At 40.4% G+C, this 26,263-nt stretch overlaps 1 protein-coding gene across 9 annotated transcripts in view; it reads left to right on the top strand.

Annotated features, from left to right (window-relative positions):
- The window catches only part of LOC309886492 (zinc finger MYM-type protein 4), a 45,275-nt gene that overhangs the window by 1,308 nt on the left and 17,704 nt on the right, over positions 1 to 26,263 (top strand). For 4 of the 9 annotated variants that reach the window (XM_082777420.1, XM_082777423.1, XM_082777424.1 and 1 more), the window contains exons 2-17: positions 10,256 to 10,298; positions 10,696 to 11,229; positions 12,803 to 12,870; positions 13,469 to 13,639; positions 16,519 to 16,597; positions 17,037 to 17,289; positions 19,171 to 19,345; positions 19,461 to 19,673; positions 21,594 to 21,744; positions 22,427 to 22,542; positions 22,669 to 22,941; positions 23,429 to 23,579; positions 23,832 to 24,004; positions 24,398 to 24,548; positions 25,337 to 25,477; positions 25,776 to 25,813. In XM_082777420.1, the coding sequence (XP_082633546.1) occupies positions 10,256 to 10,298; positions 10,696 to 11,229; positions 12,803 to 12,870; positions 13,469 to 13,639; positions 16,519 to 16,597; positions 17,037 to 17,289; positions 19,171 to 19,345; positions 19,461 to 19,673; positions 21,594 to 21,744; positions 22,427 to 22,542; positions 22,669 to 22,941; positions 23,429 to 23,579; positions 23,832 to 24,004; positions 24,398 to 24,548; positions 25,337 to 25,477; positions 25,776 to 25,813 (2,730 nt within the window). Of the gene's footprint in view, positions 1 to 8,581; positions 8,752 to 10,255; positions 10,299 to 10,695; positions 11,230 to 12,802; positions 12,871 to 13,468; positions 13,640 to 14,171; positions 14,191 to 14,213; positions 14,388 to 16,518; positions 16,598 to 17,036; positions 17,290 to 19,170; positions 19,346 to 19,460; positions 19,674 to 21,593; positions 21,745 to 22,426; positions 22,543 to 22,668; positions 22,942 to 23,428; positions 23,580 to 23,831; positions 24,005 to 24,397; positions 24,549 to 25,336; positions 25,478 to 25,775; positions 25,814 to 26,263 lie in introns of those variants that run through there. The other 5 variants (XM_082777421.1, XM_082777419.1, XM_082777422.1 and 2 more) reach the window with 5 other exon arrangements.

Raw genomic sequence — 26,263 nt, forward strand, 5'->3', positions numbered from 1 at the left:
TGATCGCAGTGAAACTACTTGCTGCTAAGCAGAACGGGTGACCTTCCAGGGTACAATTGAAGGAGTTGCACAGGCGTTTGGCTGCGCTGCAGTCATGGAAGTGAACTTCACAGCTGAACTGTCTTAAAGCCGTGTCTTTCACCAGTTGCACTCGTTCATGAGCAAACTCAAAGAATTTTGTGGATTGCTCACAAGAACTACGTATCGCTGGAAGATCAAGATTTTGGCTGTCTGCAAGAAGTTTAAAGGGAAGTAGCTGGATGTAAGACAGTAACTTAAGAAATCTTAAATAAAACTTCATTCCTAGTCGTTGAGATGTTAGTGGACTAAAGAGAAACTTTTATGCCATGACGACAGCCAAGCATTGGAACAGGTTGCTTGGAGATGTTGTGCAGTCTCCATCTTAGCATCTAGTGGTCTCAGCATGCCCATTGCCTTGATACTCTCGTCTTACCTGTTGACAAGTCACCTGGCATTGCCCAATGGAAAAAAAAAAAACAACCTTTATTCTTCTTAAGGTTGCCGACTGTCAGCTAAGAAATACCAAAGAAAAGCACCTTTGAGTCAGTATCGTCGTCATTGGTCTCAGGAAAAACTGGTTTTGTGTTGGTTAGATAATCATTTGCTAAGTAGTAAGTCCCAAAGTCTCCATCCATTATTACTCCACGTGTCCTTTGGGGACATTACGGAAAACCTCTTACGTGCTGTTGGCACTGACAACATTCTAGGTTCCTGCAGAAGCAGAGACTGCGTGGTAAAATTTACAGATGATCGAGGAAAGTGGCACTTTTTGCAAGCAATAAGTAAGGAACAGTTTGCCAATCTAGCCTGAAGGAAAAGACCTTTCTGGTCCCAAGTTTGACAGCAAGGTTGGTCTGAACTATACCAGAAAGGCTTCTGTGAGATTTTAAAGTAAATAGTGGCATCAATGCACCACATCCTGTCAATGTGTAATATTCAGAGTCTGAGAGGTGAATTTCTTCATCTCTCCCCATCTCAAAACCAGCTTATGCACTAAGATGTTCTTGAGGAACATAGGGAGAAGTGAATTCTTCCAGGCTGCTCAAATGACTGATGGAAACGGCGAAGAATTAGATGAGTATGCTGTACACACAGTGCGCTTACATGGCTTCCATTAAAACAGTAAGTGATGAGGGCTTGGAAAAGCTGCATATCCCATTTCTCTTCCCGAGTGGTTCAGTTCCCATGCTACAGGAAATTAAGGTGACAGACTCTTTCAAATGCTGTGCCCAAGGAATAACGAGCATTTCTTAAATAATGTTCCTTTGTAGGGGAAAAAAAGATTGATGTAATAATTTCTTCAGAGAGAAACTTAGCAAGTGCTGGTGTCCTTTTCAATATTAAAGTCTTTTGCAAAGGTTATTATTCCACAAGTGCATGCACCAAGAGTGGTGTTTTGCAGAATGCATCAACAAGCAGGTGCCATCCTTTAGTTCAAGCCAAAGCATGGGGCAACAAACTGAAAAACGAGGCTTTTGCCAGTGTAAGATAGCGTCCTTAAAGTTCTTGTGGCTAAGCTGTAGTTTTAGAGGTTAATTTCTACTTTAACCTAATTTCTAATAATTAATTTCTAAATAAATTACATATATAGATAAATATATATTTTATATAACATATTCTAAACAAAATATATCAACATATTCAACTTTTTGAATAATATCAAGATTAATTTTATAATTTTTTTAAATTAAAACATTTGTGGCACTTCAGCTATAATTAGTATATAATCTCGCTGTCTTGAACAGTTTGCATTCTGAGTAGAACGATCGTTTATTTACAACAATACTTGGCCGATGCATTGAACGAGACAGGACAATTTGTGGTGTACAGTACACGCTGCTGAATTTGACCCCTGGGCTCTTGGAAGTCAACTTGGTGCAGATAGGTGGGCACCTGCATGTCTGCGTCTTGCAAAAGATTTTAAGTTTCTCATGGCTTTATTCAAAGATTGGAGGAGATCATCTCATTCAGAAGGTTTTGCTACTAGACTCCTCTTAAATGGGACAAAGACGATGGAAATGGATTTGTGCAGCTCTCAAAGGATGCCTTGAATTTGCCGCGTCAAAGAAGCATAAATGATCTCAGTGTTTTATGTTAGGGCTCTTCACATGGTATAAAATAAGGAAAAATAAAGTAAGCCGTTTATGCCCACTTGAAGGCCACTTGCATGGTTAGGATGCTGGAAATTCATTTTGAAATCACCCCCAACATTCTTCAAGCAGTTAGCTCAACTTTTTTTTAATCTACCGTCGTTGGATCCCATCATTTCTTCCAGACATTCCCGTTCACGTCGGCTTTTCCATAAATGCCTTGCAGCAAATTTCACGTAGTGAATTCTCTTCAAGGCTTTCTGTCAGTGACTAACTCTGTTCAGGTGACTTCCATCATCCATTTTCTAACGGCGTGGTAACTGCATGAAAGCAGCACTTGCTCCTGCTTTTGCTCGTAACATTTATTCTCTGTGATCAGCCAAATTCCTCAAAACAAGGTTTCTCCAGCAGAGCGTATTTCATCAAGGGCATGTCGGCAGCATTGTGTGCTCTCCGTGTCTATCATCTTAGCCTGCGTTCTGCCTTGCATGCTTTAATAGAAAAAAAAGTGTTTCCACTGGGACAGAAGAGGGAGATAGCTACAGTACACCCCCAAGGTTGTTTTTTTTAATTAGTTGTCCAGTGAAAAAAGAAAAACAAGAGTGAGTAAGACTCAATCTGGGAAAATAAGTAAGGGATATAAAGAACTCTGTTACGGAAAGGTCATGAAAGAAGCTTCATGAACTCTGTAGGTGTGAGGCCGTGATAAAATAATCCTTGCATGCTGCTGATTGCCGGAGCAGTTACATTATTTGTAGAAGCTCGTGCCAAGCTGAAGCAAAAGTCACATCACAGCTGAGTCTGAAAAAAGTTGAAATCTGCTAGCATGAGCTGTGGTTTAGCCATATCAGGAAAAAGGAGACGGATTTAAGTGCTAAGCAGGCTGCAGATCGGTAACCTCTAGACCTGGAGTGGATGACCTTTGCTGCCACACTCTTTTCCCATAACTCTGACTCTCTGGAAGTGCTACTCAGAAATTCATGGGAAGTAAAAATGTTAGGCTGTACTTTCCTAGACTAAATTTTACTTTCCCAAACTAGTATTGACCCAAGTATATTCTACATATCCAACTGTACGTTGATCCATGCTATATTCTGGCCTTTTTGTAAGGGCTAACTGAGGAACAATGCTATGTATCTCGTTTTGGTTACCATATTTGCTATTTACTTTAGATGCATGTGTATAATTTTGGAAGTAGTTTGAAGTTCTGGGAGGATTTCTCTATAAATTATCTGTAGTGTTCTTATAAAAAAGAGAAACCAAATTGTACTTGGTGGGTATTGGAATGGTTTAAATTGTTGAACAGTCCTAGACAGAAGATGAAGAGATCTACTTGTGAGTCTTTTCTGTCCTCTGACAATACTGGCATTAACTTAGTAATGCTTCGGTAGAAAAGTGTGTTTGAAATCTCAAGATTGTAGAAATAAGTATATTTTCCACTGGCAATCTTTGTTTGTAAGCTGTATCCATACAATAGTTAGCTGCGTAGCCTTGCCAAGGTTCTCTGGACTCTTTCTGCCATCAGTGAACGAGATGGGGATCTCTCAAAGTCCCAGCACAGGAGGAATTGCTTCTGGATTGCATCTTCATTTCCACTGGAAAGAGAGAAAACCTAAAGCAGTAGCCTGATAAAGTAACATTTAGTTGTCTAAATTTAGGTGAGAAGGACCTGAGGCAGAATTAGGATAACTGGACTTAGTTATTCCTACAGGAGAAATTTTGGAGTACTTACTTTATTTCATTAATTTTTGATGGCTTCCTCCTCTTCTGTACATTGATTTAAAAAATATCAATCTGAAAAGTAAACAGATTTCAGCTTCATTCAGAGAGATGCTATGTGCTCAAGAATTCAGACTTCTCTTCAGTAGGTTCAATGTTGCCTGCTAGGAGTTGTCGTTGAAATAAATAATGAAGTAGGGGAAAACTGCACACACTTAGAGGCTCTCCAGTTCACCACCACTTGTTGTCATTGGCACCAAGCTCTTGCAAGAAGGGAAAAGACTTGTGGTACCTAATGGTAGATGAGATGATTCACCAGTGTGGGCCCATTAAGATACAAACCATCCTGGGAAGGAGGGCTGATAATCCCCGCTGTGTTTATCAACAAGCAGAAGCTGCTACATTTCTACATTGGCCTGGTTTGCATGCAAAGCCAGCTTGTGGGCTTCATATTTGAGGGCAGATGATAATGAAAAGCAGATGACTTGGGTTTTATATCACTTTATTTCATTTACAGAGGTTTTTTTTTATTACTACCATAACCAGTAGCAAATAATTCCTAACGTATTAATTGTCCTCTTGGGGGAGACATTGAGTAGAGGGATTTTTACTGGGTTGTAGTGCTGGTCCTCACGCCCCAGGTGTTATCCTTGTTGTTTCTTCCTTGTGAAACAAGGACTGGCTTTCCCTTAAAAGATGTGGTGATGGCTCGCGATTAATGAGATATCAGCTTCTAGGCTAAGTGGAATAAAGGGAGCTGTGTGCTTTGCAGAACTTCATCTTCCAAATAGCTATGTGCTTTGGAAAGATGTGGCCAAACTATGTAAGTAAACACTTGTCATCTGGGAAGTGCTGTCTTGTGGGATGCTAAAATACACGGCTGATGTGAAATATTTGGTTTGGAGTAATTGCTTGCCTAGCACCACAGCGCAGAAACAGGCATTATAACGGATACCCAGGTCTGTTTTTGGAGATTTTTACATCCATGTGACGTTTTGAATAGTTTAGTTTTTCTGGCGTATGCTGTGAGAAGTAGGAGTTGTCCTAATTTAATGTCACGGAGAGATTGAGGTTAACCCAAATGGCAGCGCCACCGGTTGGTCGTAGAGCGCGTTCACCTGCGGTAGGAAAGCTCAGCAGGTAGCTGGGGCGAGGGTTTGAGGAGAGAAATTCTCTGTTTTTAAAAGAAAGCCTTTCTTGTGGATGCCTCGGTTTGTTTGCTTGATTTGTGGTGTGTGTGTTTCTTAATTTTCAAAGCCTGAGCATCCAGCGGGCTGTAGATCAGCACGTCGTGTCTGGTGCCTCTGCAAAAACAGTTGCAAGGTGAAGGCTTCCTGCAGGGAGCTGTGGGGTTTTCGAGGAAGGGAGTGGGACAAAGACTCAAATCTCCCTCTGTTCTGTACAGGTGTAGATAAAAACTTTGATCATTGGGAAAAGATAAGGCATTATCAGGTAACCTTCTGTTACTTGGCAGGCTCATCTGCTTGGCCCCGGATAGGCTGGGAACAGTTTGCAGCTCGTTTGTGTGTGTTTGGGGGAGATGCAGACCATAAGGTCGACAGAGGCTTTGTGTAGAGTCGGCCCATGAATATTCAGGACTCTCAGGAATCTCAGCAAAGTCTGGGGATAGAAAGGGCTGATGCACTTTTGTGCCCAGCGGCTCCCCATGAGTCCTGGTGATTCATTCCCAATTCTGAAAAACTTGAGCCAGAAACGCCTGCAGCACACGCCTGAGTGCTGTGTGCTGAAACTTTCTTGTTTAGATGCATAAAACTTCAGTCGCAAAAATTTCGGATGCATCAGGAGGTGGGATGCAAAGCAAAACTGCAGCTCTTGACCAGGAAGGTAAGGAGCCAGAAGACACAGAAACATGTCTGCCTTTGTCTTTTTGCGTGTATAGATGCTGCTTTGAATTTTGCCTTTAAAATACCTCTTGTAGCATCCATCTCCTGACTCTTAGATCATTTTTAGTCGCTGATTTAAGTCTTTTGAAGTCTCGAGCTTGGCTCAAATGCCTGCTCAAGCCTGAGCACAAACCTTGCAGAATCTGCAAAGTTCACATCCTCCTGGCTCCGCTCCCGAACTGCGGGCTCTGAGCCGCGCTCTCGCAGCAAAGCCCGCGCCGAGCCTCCCGGCACCCCAATGCGGGGCTGCTTTTGGGGTGCTGGAGCCCCCATACCTTGGGTGGTGGCCGGCGAGTGTCCAGCGTGGAGCCGGGGCGGCTAGGGGGCTCTGCAGGCCCGCGCCGAGCGCCCAGCTCTATGGCTCGCCTGACCCCGCCGGGTTCTCTTCCTGCCGCAGCCGTTCTTTTCCTGTAGCAGGTATCTGCAGCAGCCTGGCTCTTTGTTACCCTCTGCTCTTCCCTCCCTAGGTGCCGTGAAGGTATGGCTCGCTTGGTCTGTCTGCGTTTCGGCAAAAAGCAGCTCTGGGAAAGACCTGCTGCTGAATTCTGCTCTCGTGCCGCAGGGTTTTTTTTTTTTTTTTCCCTCCCGCAGGAGAGGTGCAGCGCGGCTGGCTGCCTGCCTGCTCGGCATCCCTTCCTAGGGGTGTCATGTGGAAAAGGTCAGGGGATGCTTCCTGGGTTCCCTGCAGCCTGTTCAAGAAGAGCAATTCAATTTTTAAATCATCTTCTTTGAAAAACCTGCACCTTCCTTATCAGTTTGTTGAATTGTGAAGCTGGGGGGGGGCGGTGCTGCAGTGTGTAGTGCAGGGCAGCTGGAAGGGCAAGGAATTGAAAGACCTCTGACTCTTTTTAATTGCACTTTCCTTAACGTCTGCTTCCTTTCCACAGTGTGCTTATGGATGCAGTGAAACCTAAGCTCAAACTTCAGCAGGCTTGTTAGAAAGATGTGTGCTAGGTCTGTAAAGTTGCCGTGGGGTTTGGGTTATTGTTTATATACATTATTTTGCATACAAAACAAGGTTGGAGCCATAGGCAGCTTCTCTCTTTACATTGCACACAAAAACCATCTATTAATTGTCTGATTTATGGATGCTATGGCAACTTCGAATGCTGTTAAAGAATTGAGCAGGTTTTTAGTTATTTCAGACGAGCACTTTGTATGAAACTGTAAGCAGTGCCCTTCTGCCACCCGCTCAAAGCAAGGAGGGGTTAATGCTGAACCTGGTGTGCAATTAAAAAGGATTAGAAAGACATACTTAGTGGAACATCTCTTTGTAAAAGCAGTGTGTTTTCTGGCTGTGAAGAATAGTTAATTTAACAAAAACACACAGCTTCCAGGAATACCTAATTATTTTGTCATCCTTTTGTGTATTATTTATTTATTCCGGCCTGCCTGGGCAGAGCATGGCTTTGTGTACAATGCTAGCTAGTGCGGCAGAGTCACTAAGAAGAATATATCTTAAAACATTTAATTTTCCTTCTAGCATGCTTGAGCTGTTCAGATTTACACTCTTAGGGAACGCTCACTACCTTAAAAGCACTAAGTGTCACTGAGCTATTCCCTGGCAAAATCTTATCCGCGGTGATTAAATGAAGGTGTTCTGAAGTACGACAGTCTTGAGTTTAGTTTTAAAGCTGGAAACGCGTCGTGAGGGCTGTGTTGGGAACCTGAAGCCTGGCATGTAGGAACTGAAACCTTTCCGTTCTGGATACTTTCCCTTCTGCAGCTATCGGAGACTTAATGCGGGAAATCGAGGTGCCTCTTTCTAGGCCTGCCTCAGATGACCCGTAGGAAATGCCATCGGATGAATCAGTTTTGTGTTTACCTCGGGAGTCCTTTTGTTCCGTTTCAAGCAGTGAATCTTAAAAAAATCTGAGCAGAAGAAATGAAGGGAACTGGGAGTGAATGGCAGCCATCGAAGGAGGAGGTGTGAGGAGTGGAGAGGGGAGTTGTCTGGCAGAGATGTAGTGGAATAACGTGGTAGTGGTAAGTTGGGCATTATTACGTGGATTTCTGTGTAATGCAAGAGCATAATCCAATGAAAGGCAACTCATGTAAAACTGATACAAGGTGCTATATGTATTTTAGGTACCTCTTTGTTGATACACAAATTTTCCTTCTGATAGGGCATTAAACAAGATTGTAAGAGGACTCAGGATTGGAAAAGGAGTCAATATAATTGAGAGAATTGAGAGAATACCTGGCAGTAATTCAGAAAAACACATGAGCCCATTGCAGGGCATAGTCCAGTTATGGAATAAGTCATTTATTGTGGATATAAATATATTTGTGTGTGTGTAGATACATAAGTGTCCACACACAGGTGTACAAAAGCTTGCCCTGCTTGCTGGTCTTGGGATTTACACCTTGTGAGAGTCTCGGTGCTGTTACCATCAGATAGTGGCTTAGATAAGACTGCTGAAATTCAGTTTTATAAATATTTCTAATGTAAGCTTCTGACACAAACCTTCCTCTGCATCCCAAAGCATCTTAAAGAAGATGATCTTCGAGGTGACCTCTTACTTTGAGAGCCCTACTATGGGAAGAGGAAGGACATCCAGCATAGCGTGGGTTTTTTGTAGGATGACCTCGTGGTTGGGAAATGTCTCGGACTCTTTCCAAATAGATTGCGAATGTTGTCAAACTTGTTCAAAATATTTATGGTAGCACCGTGCGCTTGCAGGTGGCCCACATGTGCCAAGTTGTACCTCGTCATTTCTTGGAATGAAATCGTTAATTAGGGAGGCCTGGACTGTTGCTCGTAAAGCGAATGAGATGGTGGTAGAGCTTGGAATGCTTCCCCACAGGTACACGGCATCTCAAAAGAGGCAAGGAGCTGCTTTGATATAAATCTGCTTCAAGAACAAAATGATCTAGTGCTTCATCTCAACTGAGAACTTTTCTCATCCTACCAGCAAATTGGCTGAGACTTTTCTGAAGAAATAACGGCGTTGCTGCTGGGAAGCAAGAAGGGGATCAAGGAGGATCAGCGTGGAGAAAAGGACCTGCGCTAAATGGTTTTGTGTCCCAAGGCTTCATGCTCTGATGTTATTACTGAATGGCAACAAGTTCCCTTCTCTGTTCTGTAAACACAATGCACCGCTGCTCTCTTTGTCCTCAGCATCTGGTATTAGAACTGAGTATATCCAGTATTTATGGGGATTAATTTTCCACTAGTGTAAACTTAGGTGACTACAAGTGGACTCACGGATCAGTGCTAAACCTCCACCTCCTTGTGGGATCATTTTAGCAGTAACTCAGGCCTTGCAAACCTTCCTGGAAGGTGTTTGCTCATTTTTTTTATTCTTCTAGTTAATTGTGACGAACAGACTTGCATCAGTCTCGAGGAATATAATATTAATTTCTCTTTTGTTTCCATATTTCACTTTTCCAGCCTCAACTCTCACTGCTCAGAGAAGCTGAAAAGTTTTGGCGCAGTCTCAAATGCTCTTGGTATTCCAAGACAATTTGGACACGTCCTTGCTATTCCCTGTTTGTCAACTGAGCTGGAAGAGCTAACTCCTCTTTGTAGACCTGCAGGCGATATCAGGAGGAGGCTGATGGACCCCTTGCCACCCGTGACAATGTGTTGTCATCCTTTCCTGGAGCTGATTTTTGCCAAGCTGGCAGTTTCCCACCACAGCCCTGTGGAATCTCCAGTTTATCGACTCGAGTTCAGTGAAATTAGAGCTCATCCCTCTGCTATCAAATCCCATTACTCTCCTTAAGGTGGCTTAAGGATTGAAGTGTGAGTGGGATCTACCAGGAAAGAAAGCGCAGAGCCGGAGATGCAGGGAAAGGAGAGCTGACTTAATCGCTGTTATCTTGTAGGCAGAAATGAGGAACGCTAGTGAGAGTTGGACATCCAAAAGAGAACTTTAATTATTCTCAGTGCTCACGCTTCCCCAGACATGCTGTCAACTTTAACATCTGTCAGAGAATGTTTAATGAAAGCAGATGTTGTGTGCAGTGCTCAGTCATCATCTGGGTCTTCGTCAGTTGCTCCTACTGGTACTCGTTGTCTCATTACTGTTAGGAAGTAAGAGTTCTGCTTCCCAGTTCCTGGAAAGGAGACAGTCCCTGTTAAAAGGACTGAGCCTCTGGATCTGTGTACTCCCATTAGTGCAAGCTGTAAATGCTGCTATTGATTTGTTAACAACATTTATTTGAAACGAAGGGTTGTAGTGTCAGTACATCATCCATAGTCTTGTCCTGATACAAATATCTCATGTAGGAGTGAAAATTCTGACCTTCCCTTCCCTCCCGTCTCTCCTGCACCTCCTCAGTTGAGCAAAGCTCATTCTCAGTTTTTCCTCTGTCATTTTTTGTGTGTGCTTCTGAACTTCTGGTAACCCTGACTTCTTGGTAATGCAACAGTTTTAAATCGAACTTTGCTTGGGGCAGGAAAGGAAGGGGAAGGAGTTGTGATTCTTTGTGTCGCTTTGGTTTTTGGTTGGGTACGTTTTAGCAAAGTGCATCCGGGTTGACCAAGATAATGATATAGTGCTTTCCTTTTTACAGTTTGAAGATAAATCTGATGCGGTATTTGATATTACAGAAAAATGTAAGTATTTTTATTTATTTACATAAGGCCGTAGTTCAACAAAATGCTTCTTAGAAGTGTTGCTGCTGCCAAAAAAAAAAACTCTCTTGCCCTTCTCTTAGCCCTTGCTACTTGTTCCCTCCCTGCACTGCCTTCTGCACAAACGCTACAAATTATATGAATTAATGTTTTTTCTTTCTTTGATGAGTTTTACTCAGTTCAGCTAGTATTTCACTATCTAGTGAGTGGGACAGAACTGTTCCTTTGTCAGCAGTGTTTTATCAGTAATGTTGGTCCAAGAATACTTAATGGCTTCAAGAAATTGCAACATTAGATTAGGAAAGGGCACTTAGAGTCGTCCTTTGTTACATGTAAAGTTGGTGAATTTTCTGACTGTTTGTTATTTTCTTCTCCCTAGGTGGTGAAATCCTGGATGCAGAAATGTCTGAGGACACTGACCACAACTTAACAACCGCCCTCGACAGCGTATCGTATGGAATACAGAATCGAACAGGATCTGAAAACTCACTGCTGGATGATGATGATGATGATGATTATTTTCTGAACTCGGGGGATCTGGCAGGCATACCTGTTGTTGGGAGTGACAACGAAGATGATCAAAACTTCACTCCAAAAGACACTCTCCCTTCCACAATTCATGCTGAAGACCATCTAGAAGAGGGCAAGAGGGTTACAGAGCATGAGCTGGACAGTGAAAAAGATATTCAGATTCAAAATGCAATCCAAAAGGATCTCACTTCACCGTTTGAGCAGGGCCCTGTATTTAAATCAATGCGAAAAGATTTTAGCATAACGAGAGATAATGGCAAAGAGACTTTTTCAACAAAGGACAAGAATAGAGAAGGACATTTTCAAGAACGTGAAAAACGGTTGGAAAAAATCCCTAAAGATATGGATTCTAGATTGAAAAGCAGTTTTCTTGACAAAGCAGGTAACTGTTGGCATCGTAGACCTGGCTACCCAGCAAGGAGGAAGAAAGAACTAGACAGAGATTAGCACTAGGGCTAGTTACTAAAAACATCATCTTGGTGAAGATAACATGCCTAGTTATATGGAGGGAAGCATATTATAAAGAACCCTGAAATACAATGAACTCTGTGGTAGGACTAGGGGCCTGGCAGCATTAGGGGGCATCTCATCATCCACAGCTTGTTTTGGAGCCTCATCATATCCTTTGTTGTTACGGTTTACTAAACCAAGCTGGGTGACACCTTAAGCTTCCTCTTGTTTTACTGTCATCTCTAGCCCTTGGAACTCCTTTACAGAATAGATGATGAAATTTAGGTTAAGCTGGAAAGATATTTTTGTGCAAAGTGCCAATTCTTCATTAGTGCATATGCTTAAAGCAGCATGCTTTTCATAGTAACATCACAGAAAGGCTTGCTAGAAATACATTAGTGCCTGCAGGAAGTCAGCCAGGGAGTAACTTGAGATCTGCTTTTCCTGGGAGACTGCTCTCCTTTTTCTTCAGATACTTATGTCTTGGACTTGGTCCAGCCAACATGGAGAGAACCAAAGATGTCTGTAATGTCTGTAATCCATTTCTCATTTGAGGGAGCCTGAAAGTCACCAGTAGTCTTGCTGCCCGCACACCTGGCTTTGATTTCCCAAGCTCTGAAAGTTACGTTAGAACAGTGAATGAAGGAGTTAAGAATAACCGGGCTGGAACACGGGGTTTAATTTCATTTAGAAGACTGTGTGGAGAGAGGGTTGGCCAACAAGTGAGAGCCTCCTGACTACTCGTTGAGATTTACAGCTTACAATTCTGATATTTAAGCTTTGTACACATAATAACAGCGTCTTAATCAGTGCTTCCAGGTTCCACAAATGATAGAGAAACAATACATTTTTTTTTTAAATAAAGAAGAGTTAAAGTTGTCTTTTTACTCTTGCCTTCAGGTAGAAATCAAGTAAAGAATATTTCTGTGCAAAAGACGTATTTCAGAAAATTGTAAATACCTACCGTTACAAGATTGTGGCTGAAAGCCGTGCAGCCTCAGGTAGAGTAGCCAGTAATTGGAACAGCTTTAGTAAATGCTCAAAGGCAGCACCCAGTATCCAGGCAAATTCAGTATCTTTAAAAAGATACGTGCTAAAAATGTATACGCTGCTGTTTCCTGAGAAAAGGGGAAGAGGCAAAAGACCTGCAAAGAAAAAGATGGAAGTTGTTGCTCTGAAAAAAGTATTTTTCTGATTTAAAAGTAGAAATGTGACAGAATTCAGAAGTCACTGGGGTGTAGAAGATCTGAATGAACAACTCTGCCTCAGAATTTTCCAACTATTCTGCTGGAATGGGAAAATAATGACCCAGTAGAATAATAAAAAATGTCAATTCTCTTTAAGGATCACCGTCTTATTTGCAGGGAAGAACGAGGGAGTAGTTTAATACTTCTGAGGTGCTGTCAGACTACGGGGTTGGGGATCAGTATGAGACTCTAGATAGTTTTAAAGGAAATGCATTGGAATCTGTATTCATTTATATTTAATGTATATGTTTTCCTCAGTTCATAATCAAGTAGAAGAAACATTACGGACGCAGTTAGCGCCACAAACTCCAGAAACTAACTTCAGGGTAAGCTATAGATCTTTCAAACACTTTTGCAAGTGCAGCAATATACTGGAATAATTCGAAGTACTTATTTTATATTTGAGTGTAAATTTGAGTGTCAAGAAAACTGACCTTCTGACTCGTAGACATCTTTGCTACTTAAAAAAAGTCTGCGTATAATTTTGTAAAATTTTGCTGACCCTCTCTTTGAAGTGAGGCTTCTTTTGATAGCCACTTTGATGTTCAGCATGGTCTGACTGTGACTGGTGAGCCGATTCTAGACCTGGATGCATCCATCTGACCTGCTGCCTTTTTTCCAGATGAGACAGGGAACAGCTCTATCAACACGAGACACTGCCCAAACAACGAAATGCCCTTACTGACAACCAACTTAGAGAGCTGGGTGGCTTCTGCTTTGTCCAGAGGAGTGAAAAGAATTGGGGGTGGGATGACAGAGGGTGCTGCAGGGAGGTAGAGGCAGCAGCTGCTGCCTTTCATTTCTCCCACCTTCCAGTGGCAGGACCCATTTCTCTTGGTCTGCAACAGAAACTCCCCTTGGCAGCAGCCCAACTCCTCATGGCAGATGCAGGAGGGTGAATTCTTTTTCATATTATTGTTTCAGGAGTCTAGCTACCTATTTTCTAGTAAGGAATCTATTGGACAAGAGCTGGGGAATTCCTTTGCACCAAATATTAGAATTAAGGAGGAGCCTTTGGATGACGAATATGATAAAGCTATGGCCCCACAGCAGGGACTATTAGACAAAATTAAAGATGAACCTGATAATTCTGAGGTAAGTTTCCCATTGCATTTCTCATTTTGGTCTGACAACTGACCGCATAAGCTGGACATAAGTTCAGCAGTTTATTTGGTTTGTTGACCGAAATTTAACTTGAAGAACATAGTTTAGTAGAAGGATTTTTCCCTCTTATAGCACCATGAAACCCAACCCCCCCCCCAACTCTTTGATGTCATGTTACCATGTCGCTGAAAATGTGATGCTTGTCGGTTAGAGACGAAGCAAAGTGCTGTAAAACTTGCGTGATGAAATCTGTGGCAATATAGACGCTTCAGCTCAACTTGATCTCCCTAGAAAATAAATGACAGATCATGTTTTTATTGAATATTTTGTGAACTGTCAAGAGTTAGAGCTGTGTAGTTTAAATAGTGCTATTCCTGCTACTTCCCTCTTAACGGTTGTCTTTGCGAGCACAATGGTTCTGTGTTTGTTGTTGTTCAATTAATACTTAGAGGTCTTACCTTACAAAAATATTTGAATACATACAGGTCAGTGAAGTCAAGTGATTTTCTCGTTTGAGACTGACATCTTTTATGATGATATAGGTAAGAGTTCAATAATTGCAAAATGGAGAAAAGGCTGACCTATGGATTGTACGGTGCTGGGGCAAGGATTGCTGAGCTCTCACCTGTCTCTTTGCCACTGGTTTGCAATGCGACACCAAGGAAATGATCCATGTTGCAATTCTTGTCTCCTCACTGCTGATATTTGGGTTACATGCCAAACTTTACATGCATTAAAGGTGCGCAGAACTTCCCAGGGTAATTCATCCCCCTTGCATTGACGGTAGCTCTGGTGTTCTTGTTCAGGCATTAGTTTTTCTAGTATCATTCTGTGTACTCCTGCTATACCTCATCTTTTTTCTGGGCCTGTCTTCCCAATGTTTTTTCTTCTCTTCCCATGCTACTCTTGGCTAAATAAAGTAAAGAAGTAAACTGTACTCGAACCTCTTCAGATTTCCCTGCCCTTCTGATTTGTTCAGTGTCTATGAGATTGTTCATTTTTATTTTCCCTTAAGCATAACCAACGTCAAGCCATGTGTAGATTAGTTAAATCTGTCTGTTCCTTTGTCCTCCCAAGATGGCAGCTGCTGTGTGGATTTGTGTGGAATGTAGTGCAAGATGTCCGTGGTTATCAAAGGTCAAATTAACGAGTAAAAGTGAAGATGTGAAGAATTTGAACTATCTTATTGATCAAAATACTAATTCCTGGAGTAAAATCCTTTGCCTCATACTGGAAAAATATGAGAACTGATGACAGTTTTTTGTTTTCCTTTAGATAAAAAGTAATATGTTTTAATTTTTTTTTTCCCATGCATCCTGAAAGAGAAGAGTGTTTCTTGCTGTAACCGATAGTTGGAGCTGAAGGTTTTTGGCTTCCAACAGTTAAACTGCTGTGAAACTATTCTTGATCATGCACAGTTGATACTAGGATTTGCTTCTGTTTCTCTTACTAGTATTGACTCGGGATAAAACTGCAGTTAAAATGCTTTAAAAAATTGCATTCCTATAAATAGCTAGTTTTTAAATTGTGATATTGAAAAAAAAACTCATGGTGTGGATTTGAATGTTTCAGTCTGATAGATAAACTGATCTGATAAACTAATGCTGCTGAATATTCTCCTGGGAAACTGGTGAGAAATAGTTTGGTCGTCTTAGTCTAGAAACAATTTTCCCACGAGTAAGAGAAGTGTTAAGTTTTAACGTACATCATGTGGATGCCAGGGTGTGATTTTTAGGAGGTGGATGAAGCTGAGGGAGCGGTTCAGTGCCACTGAAAATTGAGAGCTTATTTTTGCCCAGTGATTTCGGATTGGCTTACCTTGCAGTCAGACAGCAACTGTTAATTTAGCTCAGTCATAATATGACATCACGGCCTCGCTATTCTCAAATGACTGTAAGTAGGCTAAATCTTATCATCTCTGTAGTTCCAAGAGATTATTCTTTTCAGCCTATTAAGATTTACATGCAGAGCGTTACAAGCTGCTTTACGGTTCAAATTTCTAGTTAGAGCACGGGCAGGAGACGTGGTGACAAAGTATGAATAGCTGCTGTGAGGTAAGCTAGGCATTTACACTATGTCAGCTACTCCACGAGCAACTGTCTGCAGGGATTTTCTCATCCTGGAGAAAATGGGAGGTTATTCCCTTTTCGCCAAAGCCAGTCTAAGTAGGGATTGTGATGGTCTGCCTGTAGTGCTGCCAGCTTCACACAGCTGGTTTGTGGAGCTAAGCTGACAAAAAAGAAAAAAAAATAAGTTTTTACTATAATTAGTAGTTAATTTTTGACTCAGCATCTCTCAGTCCTGGTCCAGGATGGGAGGTGGGGCCGAACGAGGTTGTCCCAGTTTAAAATTTCTTAATGTGCTGTGAAGCTTCACCTTGGGCTCCTCCTAGGTCCTCGACCTCCCAGTGAAATGCAGAACGCTTCTCGCCATCTAGGTCTCAGTCTGTGCTCTGTTATTGTTATCTGTGAATTTGAAAATCGAGCTTGTTTCCAAGAGCGAGGACTGCAGAACGCTTCTAGATGGAAAGTCTGTGTAACTGGAAAGTGGAGACCTCTCTTAAGCTTTGTCAATGCTAAATTCTAAGGTGTCTGAGAATACAGCTGGAAAAGGGAAGGCACCAAGCAGTCACTTTCCCATTTCTACGTGATGCTCTTGTTGTACACTTTACTGTGAACCTCTGAGCAGGTTCTGCATGTGCTGCTTGTACAGCACTGTCTGTGAGCCTAGCCTTTGGAACAGGCTTAGGAGATTCTCTCTTTCCTTCCTGGGCCTTATGATTCAATACAGCGTTATGAAAGAATGGAAGTCATGTAACCTGTTATCACATGTGTGTATTTGTTCTCCTTTTCCTTTCCCTTTTGTTTTAGGAGTACGGCCAACAGCCAAAAACTCAGGAAGGGGAGCTGAAAATCAGTGCTGTATTTTCAGTCAGTGGCAGTCCTCTTGGTAAGGAATAGGCAAGACTAACTTTATTTAAATCTATACAATACATCCCCTTCCCAAATGGTGTTGCAGTTTATGCTGCATTTCAATTGCTAGGTCTAACCCCAGTAAGATAAAAAAAAAAGCTGGTTTTGTTTTAAAGACGATCAAAATCAGAGATTTTGAAAAATAATTGTATTTTTGAGGCAAAGGACAATTGAATGTGAAAGGGATGTTAAAAGTGCACTCTCGATCTTAAGAGCAGTTGAAACAATCTGCTCTGCAGAAAACCAGTGCAGGGCATGTATTTTTAGAGTTCATCTGCGATTTAATTCTCCCTTAGACCTTGACAATCCCAGTGAAGTCATAAGCTTTGCTCTTGCCCCCTGCACAAAAGTGAATTACGTGTAATACATCTAGAACAATTACTCTATGTTTTCTCTGTCGTGTTTTTTTTTTTTAGCTCCACAGCTGTCATCAGGTTTCCAGCCTGCTGTGGCATCCTCTGGCATGAGTAAAATGCTTCCTTCAGTTCCAACCACAGCTGTTCGGGTTTCCTGTTCTGGCTGTAAAAAAATCCTGCAGAAGGGGCAAACCGCATACCAGAGGAAAGGCTCTACCCAGCTCTTCTGCTCCACACTGTGCCTCACTGGATACACTGTTCCAGCTTCTCGCCCACCAGCTTCTACCAAGAAAACCTGCTCAAGCTGCTCAAAGTAGGACAGCGTTTTAATTTGTTTGAGTAATAATTGATATTCAAGCAGATAATGAAAAGGCTTCAGTTCACTTCTTAAGCGACATGCTGTTTCTCTAATGCCCACTTCTGTTATGTTTCCCTTCAATAAATCGTGGCTGATCCTGTTATTTGTTAATTGGTCTGTCTGCTTTCAATTCCATTTAGTTAGTTGTGTTTTGCATACAGATAGATTTAAAAGCCTCTGCTGTGAAGTGTACGCTTTGTCTTTTTTTAATTTAAAAGGGCCAAATATTACGTCTGTTTCAAAAGGTACTCCACTTCTGATTTAAAATGTCATTGCACTCGCTAAACAAGTACATTTTCAAAAAATATGTCATGTATTATTTCTTCTAGATGAAAATAGATTTACTGAATCCATAAAATGAAATATGGGTAAATTAATACATTCCATGCAAGATATTTCCTTCGGTTCTACACAAAAAATAGCTTTCCGATCTGGCTCCCTTCTGTGAGCTCAGACTTCTGTAGGTTTTAGCTCTTCAAGATATGTTACTGCTGCTATTATTTAGTCATGGTTAAACCTTCATAATACGTACAGAGGTTAAATATGGTAAGAATTGAGTGTTTCAAGTAGTTGGGATTTCAGTACCCAAGTCAGTTACTTTCTACCTAGGCCTAGAGTAGAAGGGCAAGGTTTGCTTTTCTGAGCCTACTTTGAAAAAAATCTTAAGATTGTGAAAAGAAACCTACATTTTTCACAGTCCTGTTGGAAACACCAGTGTGAATCTTGAGCTCTAAAAAAGCAACAACCAACATTATAAGTATTAAAATGTTGTTTTCATTTATATTATCTCCAGCAAAAGGAGTTTATTAGCAAAAGGAGACTTCTGTGGCCAGCTCTTTAAGCTGTCATATTACTATAACAGAACTTGAGGCTAATAAATAACCTCACAGAGTGTTTGTGCTAGGGTCTGTTTAGAGAGGACAGTTATTCTTATGCATTATTTTTAGTAATGGAAGTTATTTTGCAAAGTGAATGCTGCTTTGTTCATGCATCGCTTCTTCAACAGTAGATTTATTACTTTCAGTTTTACAAGGTCAACAGAACTTAAACTTGAGACTTCAATTAATTATTCTTTTTACTTGCAGTCTCAGGGTGAAAAGACCTTGTAATAAAGTTTAGCAGTCTTGGCTGTCATTTGTTTTTATTAAGTTGAAAAGTGATCTATTTGTGACAAGACAAGAAAAAAGGAGGCATCCTTCCATCCAAGGAAGTGATACAAAGATTTGCTCCTAACTTTTTGACATAAGGTCTTTGAAAATTTTCTGTGAATGACAGTTTCAAAAGAGAGAAGTAAGGGAAAAGTTCACTTTATTGAATCCAGTGGCAGACACAATGGCAGATTAGAGGTAAAAGGACGAAAGGTACAATACAAATCAGACCATTTAGGACTGAACTACGTAGTAATTAGAAATTCTGACCTTTCATTTTTTCCCTTTTTTCCCTATTCCATTATTACTGATGGTTTCATTGTTAAAAGGAATTAATCTACATATCCTGCTTTCTATTTTTTTTAGTAAGTACTGTACAAAATGGTTACCTTTTACCAGTGTCTTTTAAAAGGATTAAATGATACAACCAGATGTGCTTGTAGTCCACTCCTAATTCCAGGTAGAAAATGTTTCACAATATATCCACTTGAGAATTGTACTTCTTAACTACTTTCCTAACAGGAAAAGAAAAGACAAGTACTTAGATTGGCAAAAATAAAAGCTTTAAATTAAATAAATAAATTCACCCTTTCCAGAGAATGTTTAGTTTGCAAAAATAGAAAGGAGAACAAGTTGACATGAAACCAATGTTTATCTTTTTGCATGCTTGTTTTTCTTTTTTCTGTAGAGACATTCTAAATCCAAAGGATGTGATCACTGCCCAGTTTGACAGTACAAATTCCAGTAAGGATTTCTGCAGCCAGTCGTGTCTTTCTACATATGAACTCAAAAGGAAACCTGTTGTTACTATTCACACTAACAGCATTTCAACCAAGTGCAGCATGTGCCAGAAGAATGCAGTGGTAATTACAAACTTATTTTTCATTTAAATTCCCTTTAAATCAGGGAACTCGCTATCTTAGGGATGAACTTAGATAATGTTTCTACTCTTGTTATATTTTCTTTCTTTTCTTCCAGATTAGACATGAAGTGAATTACCAGAATGTCGTGCACAAGCTCTGCAGTGATGCCTGCTTCTCCAAGTTCCGCTCAGCTAATAACTTGACCATGAACTGTTGTGAGAATTGTGGAGGCTACTGCTACAGTGGGTCTGGCCAATGTCACATGCTTCAAATAGAGGGACAGTCAAAAAAGTTTTGCAGTTCAACGTGTGTGACAGCGTACAAGCAGGTATATTTTGACACAATATCAAAAGTACATCTTAGGTTAGATTTTGGGTGTTTTAAGAAATAGGTTTTGGTTTATTAGGTGATTATTTCAGTTGCAAACTTGGTCTGAGATACTCGTTTTGTTGCTTGCTGCTTAATTTTTGCCCGGATACATTGCTCTGTTTCCCTTACCACTGAAAAGGCTACCAGAGTACTCCAGTGTGAGAGAAGATACAGTGGGACCACTCAGCAACAACTGACTGTGACACATTTAGGCCAGCCTCTCAGGAGATGACCATCATCTGACAAAGCACACAAACCTCATGAGCACAGCTCTTTTGGGATGTTCGTTGAGATGCTCTCTGGATATTCTCTGTGCTGTACTACAGTAGTGTAGTTTCTCATGAGCTGCCTGAGGATCCTTAAAAATTAAGAGTAATTTAACTGTAGGGTATCTCGCACTATGACAGATCCTTCTTGACGCTGAAGAAGAGATTATTTCCAAAAATTCCAGCTTTCTAAATATGTTGTCTCAGACATGCTCCACAACCTTATGTGGGTACGTTAAATAATAGTAAGACAAGAGAGGACACTTCATTTTTGACTCATTTCAGCTATTGAAATTGTGGCATTTGAACGAAGTGGATAGGAAAAGTAATAATTAGTTGATCATTTTGATGTTCGTTTTTAAATTTTTAATATTATAATTTTGATTTTAATGGTGCCTCTTAAAGAACTGAGCAGTTGAAAGAACCTTTATTGTGATAGCTCGTTTATTTTTGACTGACTTGTTTTAATGCAATTACATTAGGAAAAAATTGCCTTTTGATAAGATGCTGTAACTACATTCTGTGACTTGACTCTGCTGCCCCATTATTCAGAGCACTTAGGCCAAGAAGGGCGTAGTGAATTAAAAAAAAAAAAATCTGATAAAAATTTTTCATCCAGAAAACTACCTACAACATTAGTTATCATCTGAAGCAAATACAGAAATTAAATTAAGCTGGAAAGGAGAGGGATTTCTTGCTGCTTTTGCGTGTCACATCAAAACCCCATATATGTTAGTCTTCTTGGGAATCCAGTGCGTTCAGAACCTATTAGAATAAGTGTAATCTATTTTTTATTGATTTTTTTTTAACCAGCATTCAACTCGGTTGTCAGATACATTCCGATCATTTATGGGGTTTTGTGTTTTTTAAAATCCTTTAGAAATTTATACCCTGTTCTATCCTTCTGTGAAGGACTGAAATAGCTGTTTATAGAACAAAGTGCATTTCTAAGGCTGTAATAGAGAAACAATCTAGTGCAATAGATCTCAAAGCTTTTTTCCACACTTAAAGATCTTAAAAACCTTTCAGTGGTGTAAACACAGAAAAAATGTTTGTGAAAGGTAAGCTGCTTTTTGTCTCTTCTTAAAAGTACTCTGTAGACCGCAGATTGAAAACTGTGATTATTATGAGATACATCTGTTCCCCATTCTGCCACCAAATGTGTCTTCAAGGAACCTGCTTATCTGTGTTTTTTGTTTTCTCATCTGCTCAGCAGTAATATCACTTACATACATAGCTGATATGTTAAGTCACAAGCAAAATGTTGCTTTTCAGTGAAAATGTTAAAGGTTGATACTTGCTCTTACAACACGCATTGTATTTTGTACTTGGAGGCCTTTGTCTTAACAGCCTTGGTACTGCTCAAACTGGCCTGCATAAGTAGCACTTAACCCTGAATGACAGTGTCCACATCTCAGATGATCAAAGTGTAAATATAACAAGCAGAACTCAAATAAGTGTATATGCATCAAAAATAATACAGCTGTAACATACGTGCTGTTGCAAGTATGCTAGCTCTCATTTTTATAGACGTTTTATGTGTTCATGATTATTTTCCTGGTTAATAAAAATAATAAACTTCAAATGAATGACCAACTTTCCTGTTTCCACAGAAGTCGGCTAAAATTACACCTTGCACACTGTGTAAATCTTTGAGATCTTCGGCCGAGATGATAGAGAGCACAAATAACTTAGGAAAAACTGAACTGTTTTGCTCTATTAACTGCTTGTCAGCATACAGAGTGAAAATGGTTACTTCTGCAGGTAACTTTATTCTTTTACTCTGTTAGAAGCATAATGTCACATAGCTTATATCCAAAGTTAATTTGTCTTAAAAGTAAGGCTTATATTCTTTTTTGGGGTATGGAAAGTGGTTTTGTTGTGGTTTTTTTTGTTTGTTTGTTTAAGGAAAGGTGCTGAGATGGAAACATAAGGACTTGCTAACATAGATAAACCTTACAGTGACAGCGTAGCCATTTTAGCTTTGTTTTTATAGCACTTAAACATGACAATAAATCTTAACCTATTTTCTGCTCTTGTAAGTGAAGCTGGGGGGTTTACCAGCTAGATAAATCCACTTGTGTGGGCATAAGCCATACCATCACTGTGACTCTTCTGCCCCCGTTTTCCAGGGTGATTAGCTTAGCTATCTCTGCCTAATTTTGCTTTGAGCTAGGCAAACGTGTTCTCAGCTGTTTTTCTTGTAAAATAGAAAAATGCATACTGACATTCTAGGGATACTGAGAGATTAATTAAAGGATCTGGTAAGCAACAGGCACTGCAGCTGCAGTGTCTGCTTCTGAATCTGAAGAAACGTTGTCTTGTGCTTCTGTGTGTACTTCAACTTGTCATTCAGAATCTCTGTTTTTGTATGCACAGTGCAAAATTATCTGCAATATGACTCAGTGTTGCATAAACCACTTTTTCTTCTCTGTTTCACTCTCAGGTGTTCAAGTTCAGTGCAACAGCTGTAAAACTTCAGCAAACCCTCAGTATCACTTGGCTATGTCAGATGGGAGCATACGCAATTTTTGCAGCTACAGTTGTGTAGTAGCTTTTCAGGTGTGACATTTAGGATTTCTTCTTAGCTTAATAGAATCATAAATCGGTGGTATAAGTATCTGGGATGCTGGGTAAATTATGTAATACTGTAAAATAAGGTTTCTTTCTCCCTTTGCTTTCCTGCAGAATTTGTTCAACAAGCCTGCAGGGATGAACTCCTCAGTTGTACCCCTATCGCAAGGTCAAGTCATTGTAAGCATTCCGTCGGGGGCAACAGTATCAGCAGGTGGCACCACCTCCACTGTGTCTCCCAGCTCCGTGAGCAGTTCAGCTGCAGCTGGTCTACAGAGGCTGGCTGCCCAGTCCCAACAAGTCACTTTTGCCCGCACTGTTGTAAAACTCAGGTGTCAGCACTGTAACAGGTTGTTTGCAACCAAACCAGAACTGCTTGACTACAAGGTAATAAAGACTAGGGCTTTTCAAGCTCATCTTTCTCAATCAGAAACACAATAAATTGTAATTTTTGTGCTGTGGTCTGTCAGTGCTGCTCTACTGCTTGCTGTAACCCGCTACAGAGGAATTTGATACTGATTTTGGTATCATTTAACCATTATCAAAATGAATATTGATATTTACACTTTGATCTTAAAAAACAGAAACAAAACAAAGAACCACCACACCATTGCTTGGCTAGATAAGCACATTACTGATTCTGGTCCAAGAGGTGATTCTTATAATTCCTGGAGAAAGCACACCAGTGAGGGCTTTCTGCAGAAAATGGTGCTGCTCTTGCTGAAAAGCTAAATAAACTTACTTGCTAGTGCTGTCAATTGTTAATTTCCAAGGGCATAAATACGCTTCTGGGTTTTTATTAACTATTTAAATGTAATATCCAGGTTTTGAAACACTAAAACATTGAAACCAAAACATTCTGGCTGTGTTGCAGGGTAAAATGTTTCAGTTTTGTGGGAAGACCTGCTGTGATGAATATAAGAAGAGGAGCAGTGTAATAGCATTGTGTGAATACTGCAGAATTGAGAAGATTATCAAGGAGACAGTGCGATTCTCAGGCATAGATAAGACATTCTGTAGTGAAGGTAAGAAAGGGTAAGACTGTCTCTCAGATAAACCAAGTCAAAAATGTCTGGTGATACTAAAAAAAAACAAATCATTTAGGTTTAAAAATGGATTTTAAGTCTGGAAACCTGTAACTTCATTCAGACTTCGTTTTAATGGTATGTTTCAACCAATGATTACATATATAACTGAATTTCAGAACTAGAAATGACCAACAAATATCATTTTGATACTGAAGGCTGCTTTTGTTGTTTTGCTGGTTTTTCTTCTAGGTTGTAAACTGCTCTATAAACATGACTTGGGGAAACGCTGGGGAACCCACTGTAAAATGTGCAGTTACTGTTTACAGACTTCCCCCAAACTGGTCCAGAATCACTTTGGGGGGAAAATGGAAGATTTCTGCTCAGAGGAGTGCATGTCTAAATTCACAGTTTTGTTTTACCAGGTAAGTAATATTCTCACATAGCATCCTCTGGAATATAAAATTGTTGGCAAAAGAATCTTTGAACGTTAGGAGCTGTGTGAACTGCCTGTAGTTCACCTGTAAGTCCATGAAACATGCATATGTTACATACATGTGAGAGATGAGTAAATCCTTCTTAACTTCTGAGTACCGGTTTCCTATATAAAGAAAACCTAATATTGTTTGTGGAAAAAAAAAAAAAAAAAAAACACAACACTCACTGTTCTGCTGCTTTGTGTTACGCTATGAAAATGATGCACTCTTACAGATTTCTTTACTCTATTTTTGCTGAGCAGGATATGGAGAGGTCTGTATGCAGATACTCTTTGTTGCTCTTTACGTGTGTTTGATTTCTCCCTCCCTCTGTTTTCCTAGATGGCAAAGTGTGATGGTTGTAAGAGGCAAGGTAAACTCAGTGAGTCCATGAAGTGGCAAGGGGAGATCAAGCATTTTTGCAATCTGCTTTGTATTCTGATGTTCTGTAATCAGCAAAATGCTTCTGACCCTCCACCCCCAAACAACACAGGTAAAACAGGACGTGAATGGTATTACCTCTTGGTGTGTGTGACAGTGATAGGAGTATTTATTTAGAAACTCAATTCACTGAAATTTTTAAGAGACATCCTCTACTGGGGTACATACCTGTTGTTGTTGAACAGGCTCAGTTTTAGGTATCTCGCTTTCTTCAAGTAGTTTCAAACTTCCACAGATATTAAATGAGATTGCCCATAAAGAAAACCTATGCTTTGATTTTCAAGATTATGTATAAGGACTAACTTTTCAATCACTTTCCACGCCTTTGTAAAACTGGGCATCTCTCTGAACGGGAGGCTGCCAGGATAATAAAGTGCCTCAGAACACTATTTTTGGTGAAATGTGATTATGGTGCTTTCACATGGAAAGAACCTGAGAATTCCTCTACCTGAGAGTCTCATAAAAATGACCTCATTCATTATGTGTTAGGATCTTGGCTGTGTCCTATACTACAGATGTATGGTGCTGAGCACAGTGAGGCATCCACTTCTGTTGTCTCATGAGTGCTGCTGTAATACACATACTATTAGAGATAGAAAACCACTTTCATGCTGTGATGAACTTCTGAAATGTTTCAGTGACTGGAAAACAGCTTAAGTTTGCTTATGGCGCCAAGTCCTATTTAAACTGAAAACCTGCAGTTCGGCAGCTATGTACACTTCTCATAAAGCAGGCTTTTTCATCTGGAGATAAAGTTGGAGGGTGGGTATTGTTTCTAAAATGCTGCTTGGTAAATTATGTGGTTGCTTATTTTATTTTTTTTCTGTTCATTCTACCCAGCAAACCTTTCTATGGCACCAGCTTCCTCGTCAGGCCCACCTTCTTTGAGGAAGGACTCAACCCCTGTCATAGCAAATGTGGTGTCCCTTGCAAGTACCCCTGCTGCCCAGCCTACGGTTAACTCCAACAATGTTTTACAGGGTAGGACTACTGAACGTGATTTCTCTATTTTTAAATCTCTATTCCTGGATGTTTGTAGTTGTTCAGGGATCTTTTCCACTGAGGACACCAGCCACTTCTTCATTATGCTTCACATTGATACAGAAGGTTGTGGTTTTGTCCTTCCTTTCCCTACGTATAATTAAGGACTTAAATTTATTTACATAGACTGGGGAATAAGGCTTAAGGGGAATTCTTTTTCTGGACCTTGGCAGAGTATACGTTGTGGTCCTTGATGATAAGTACACAAGCTAATCCTTCATGGTTTTCTTCTTCACAGGTGCAGTCCCTACTGTGACAGCAAAAATAATAGGAGATGTAAGTTTTACAAGAGACTCTTTTTCTCACTTTCGTCCAGATTGTATCAATAACAAGTAAAGTATCCAATAATTTAGCACCTTAATTTTGTAACTGCTTTTCCTGGTTGTGATTGAGATTTAAAATTTATCCAATTTGCAGATGTATTTTTTTTTTAAATGGACTTGTATGGTATAAAAGTCTTCTTGTGTCCATTGACGGAATGATTTGATGTTTTAAGACACAGGTTGTCAAACCGTGGCTCTTCAGATGACTAGCTCTCGAGCAATGTGCTTGAGGCTACCTTTTGTGGCCAGAAGTGGGATGTGATGCCACAGGAAGGGCTGCCACAAGCAGAAGGGAACCAGCACGGGCTGCTGGGGCTGACATTACCAAGCTCTTGCAGTTTAGCTGTTCTTCCCCACTCCCTGTCAGCCTGGTAGCGGAGCTATGGGGAATCACTGTCATTTC

Source organism: Aythya marila, assembly GCF_965140915.1.
Source record: "Aythya marila genome assembly, chromosome: 22".
Taxonomy (NCBI): Eukaryota; Metazoa; Chordata; class Aves; order Anseriformes; family Anatidae; genus Aythya; species Aythya marila.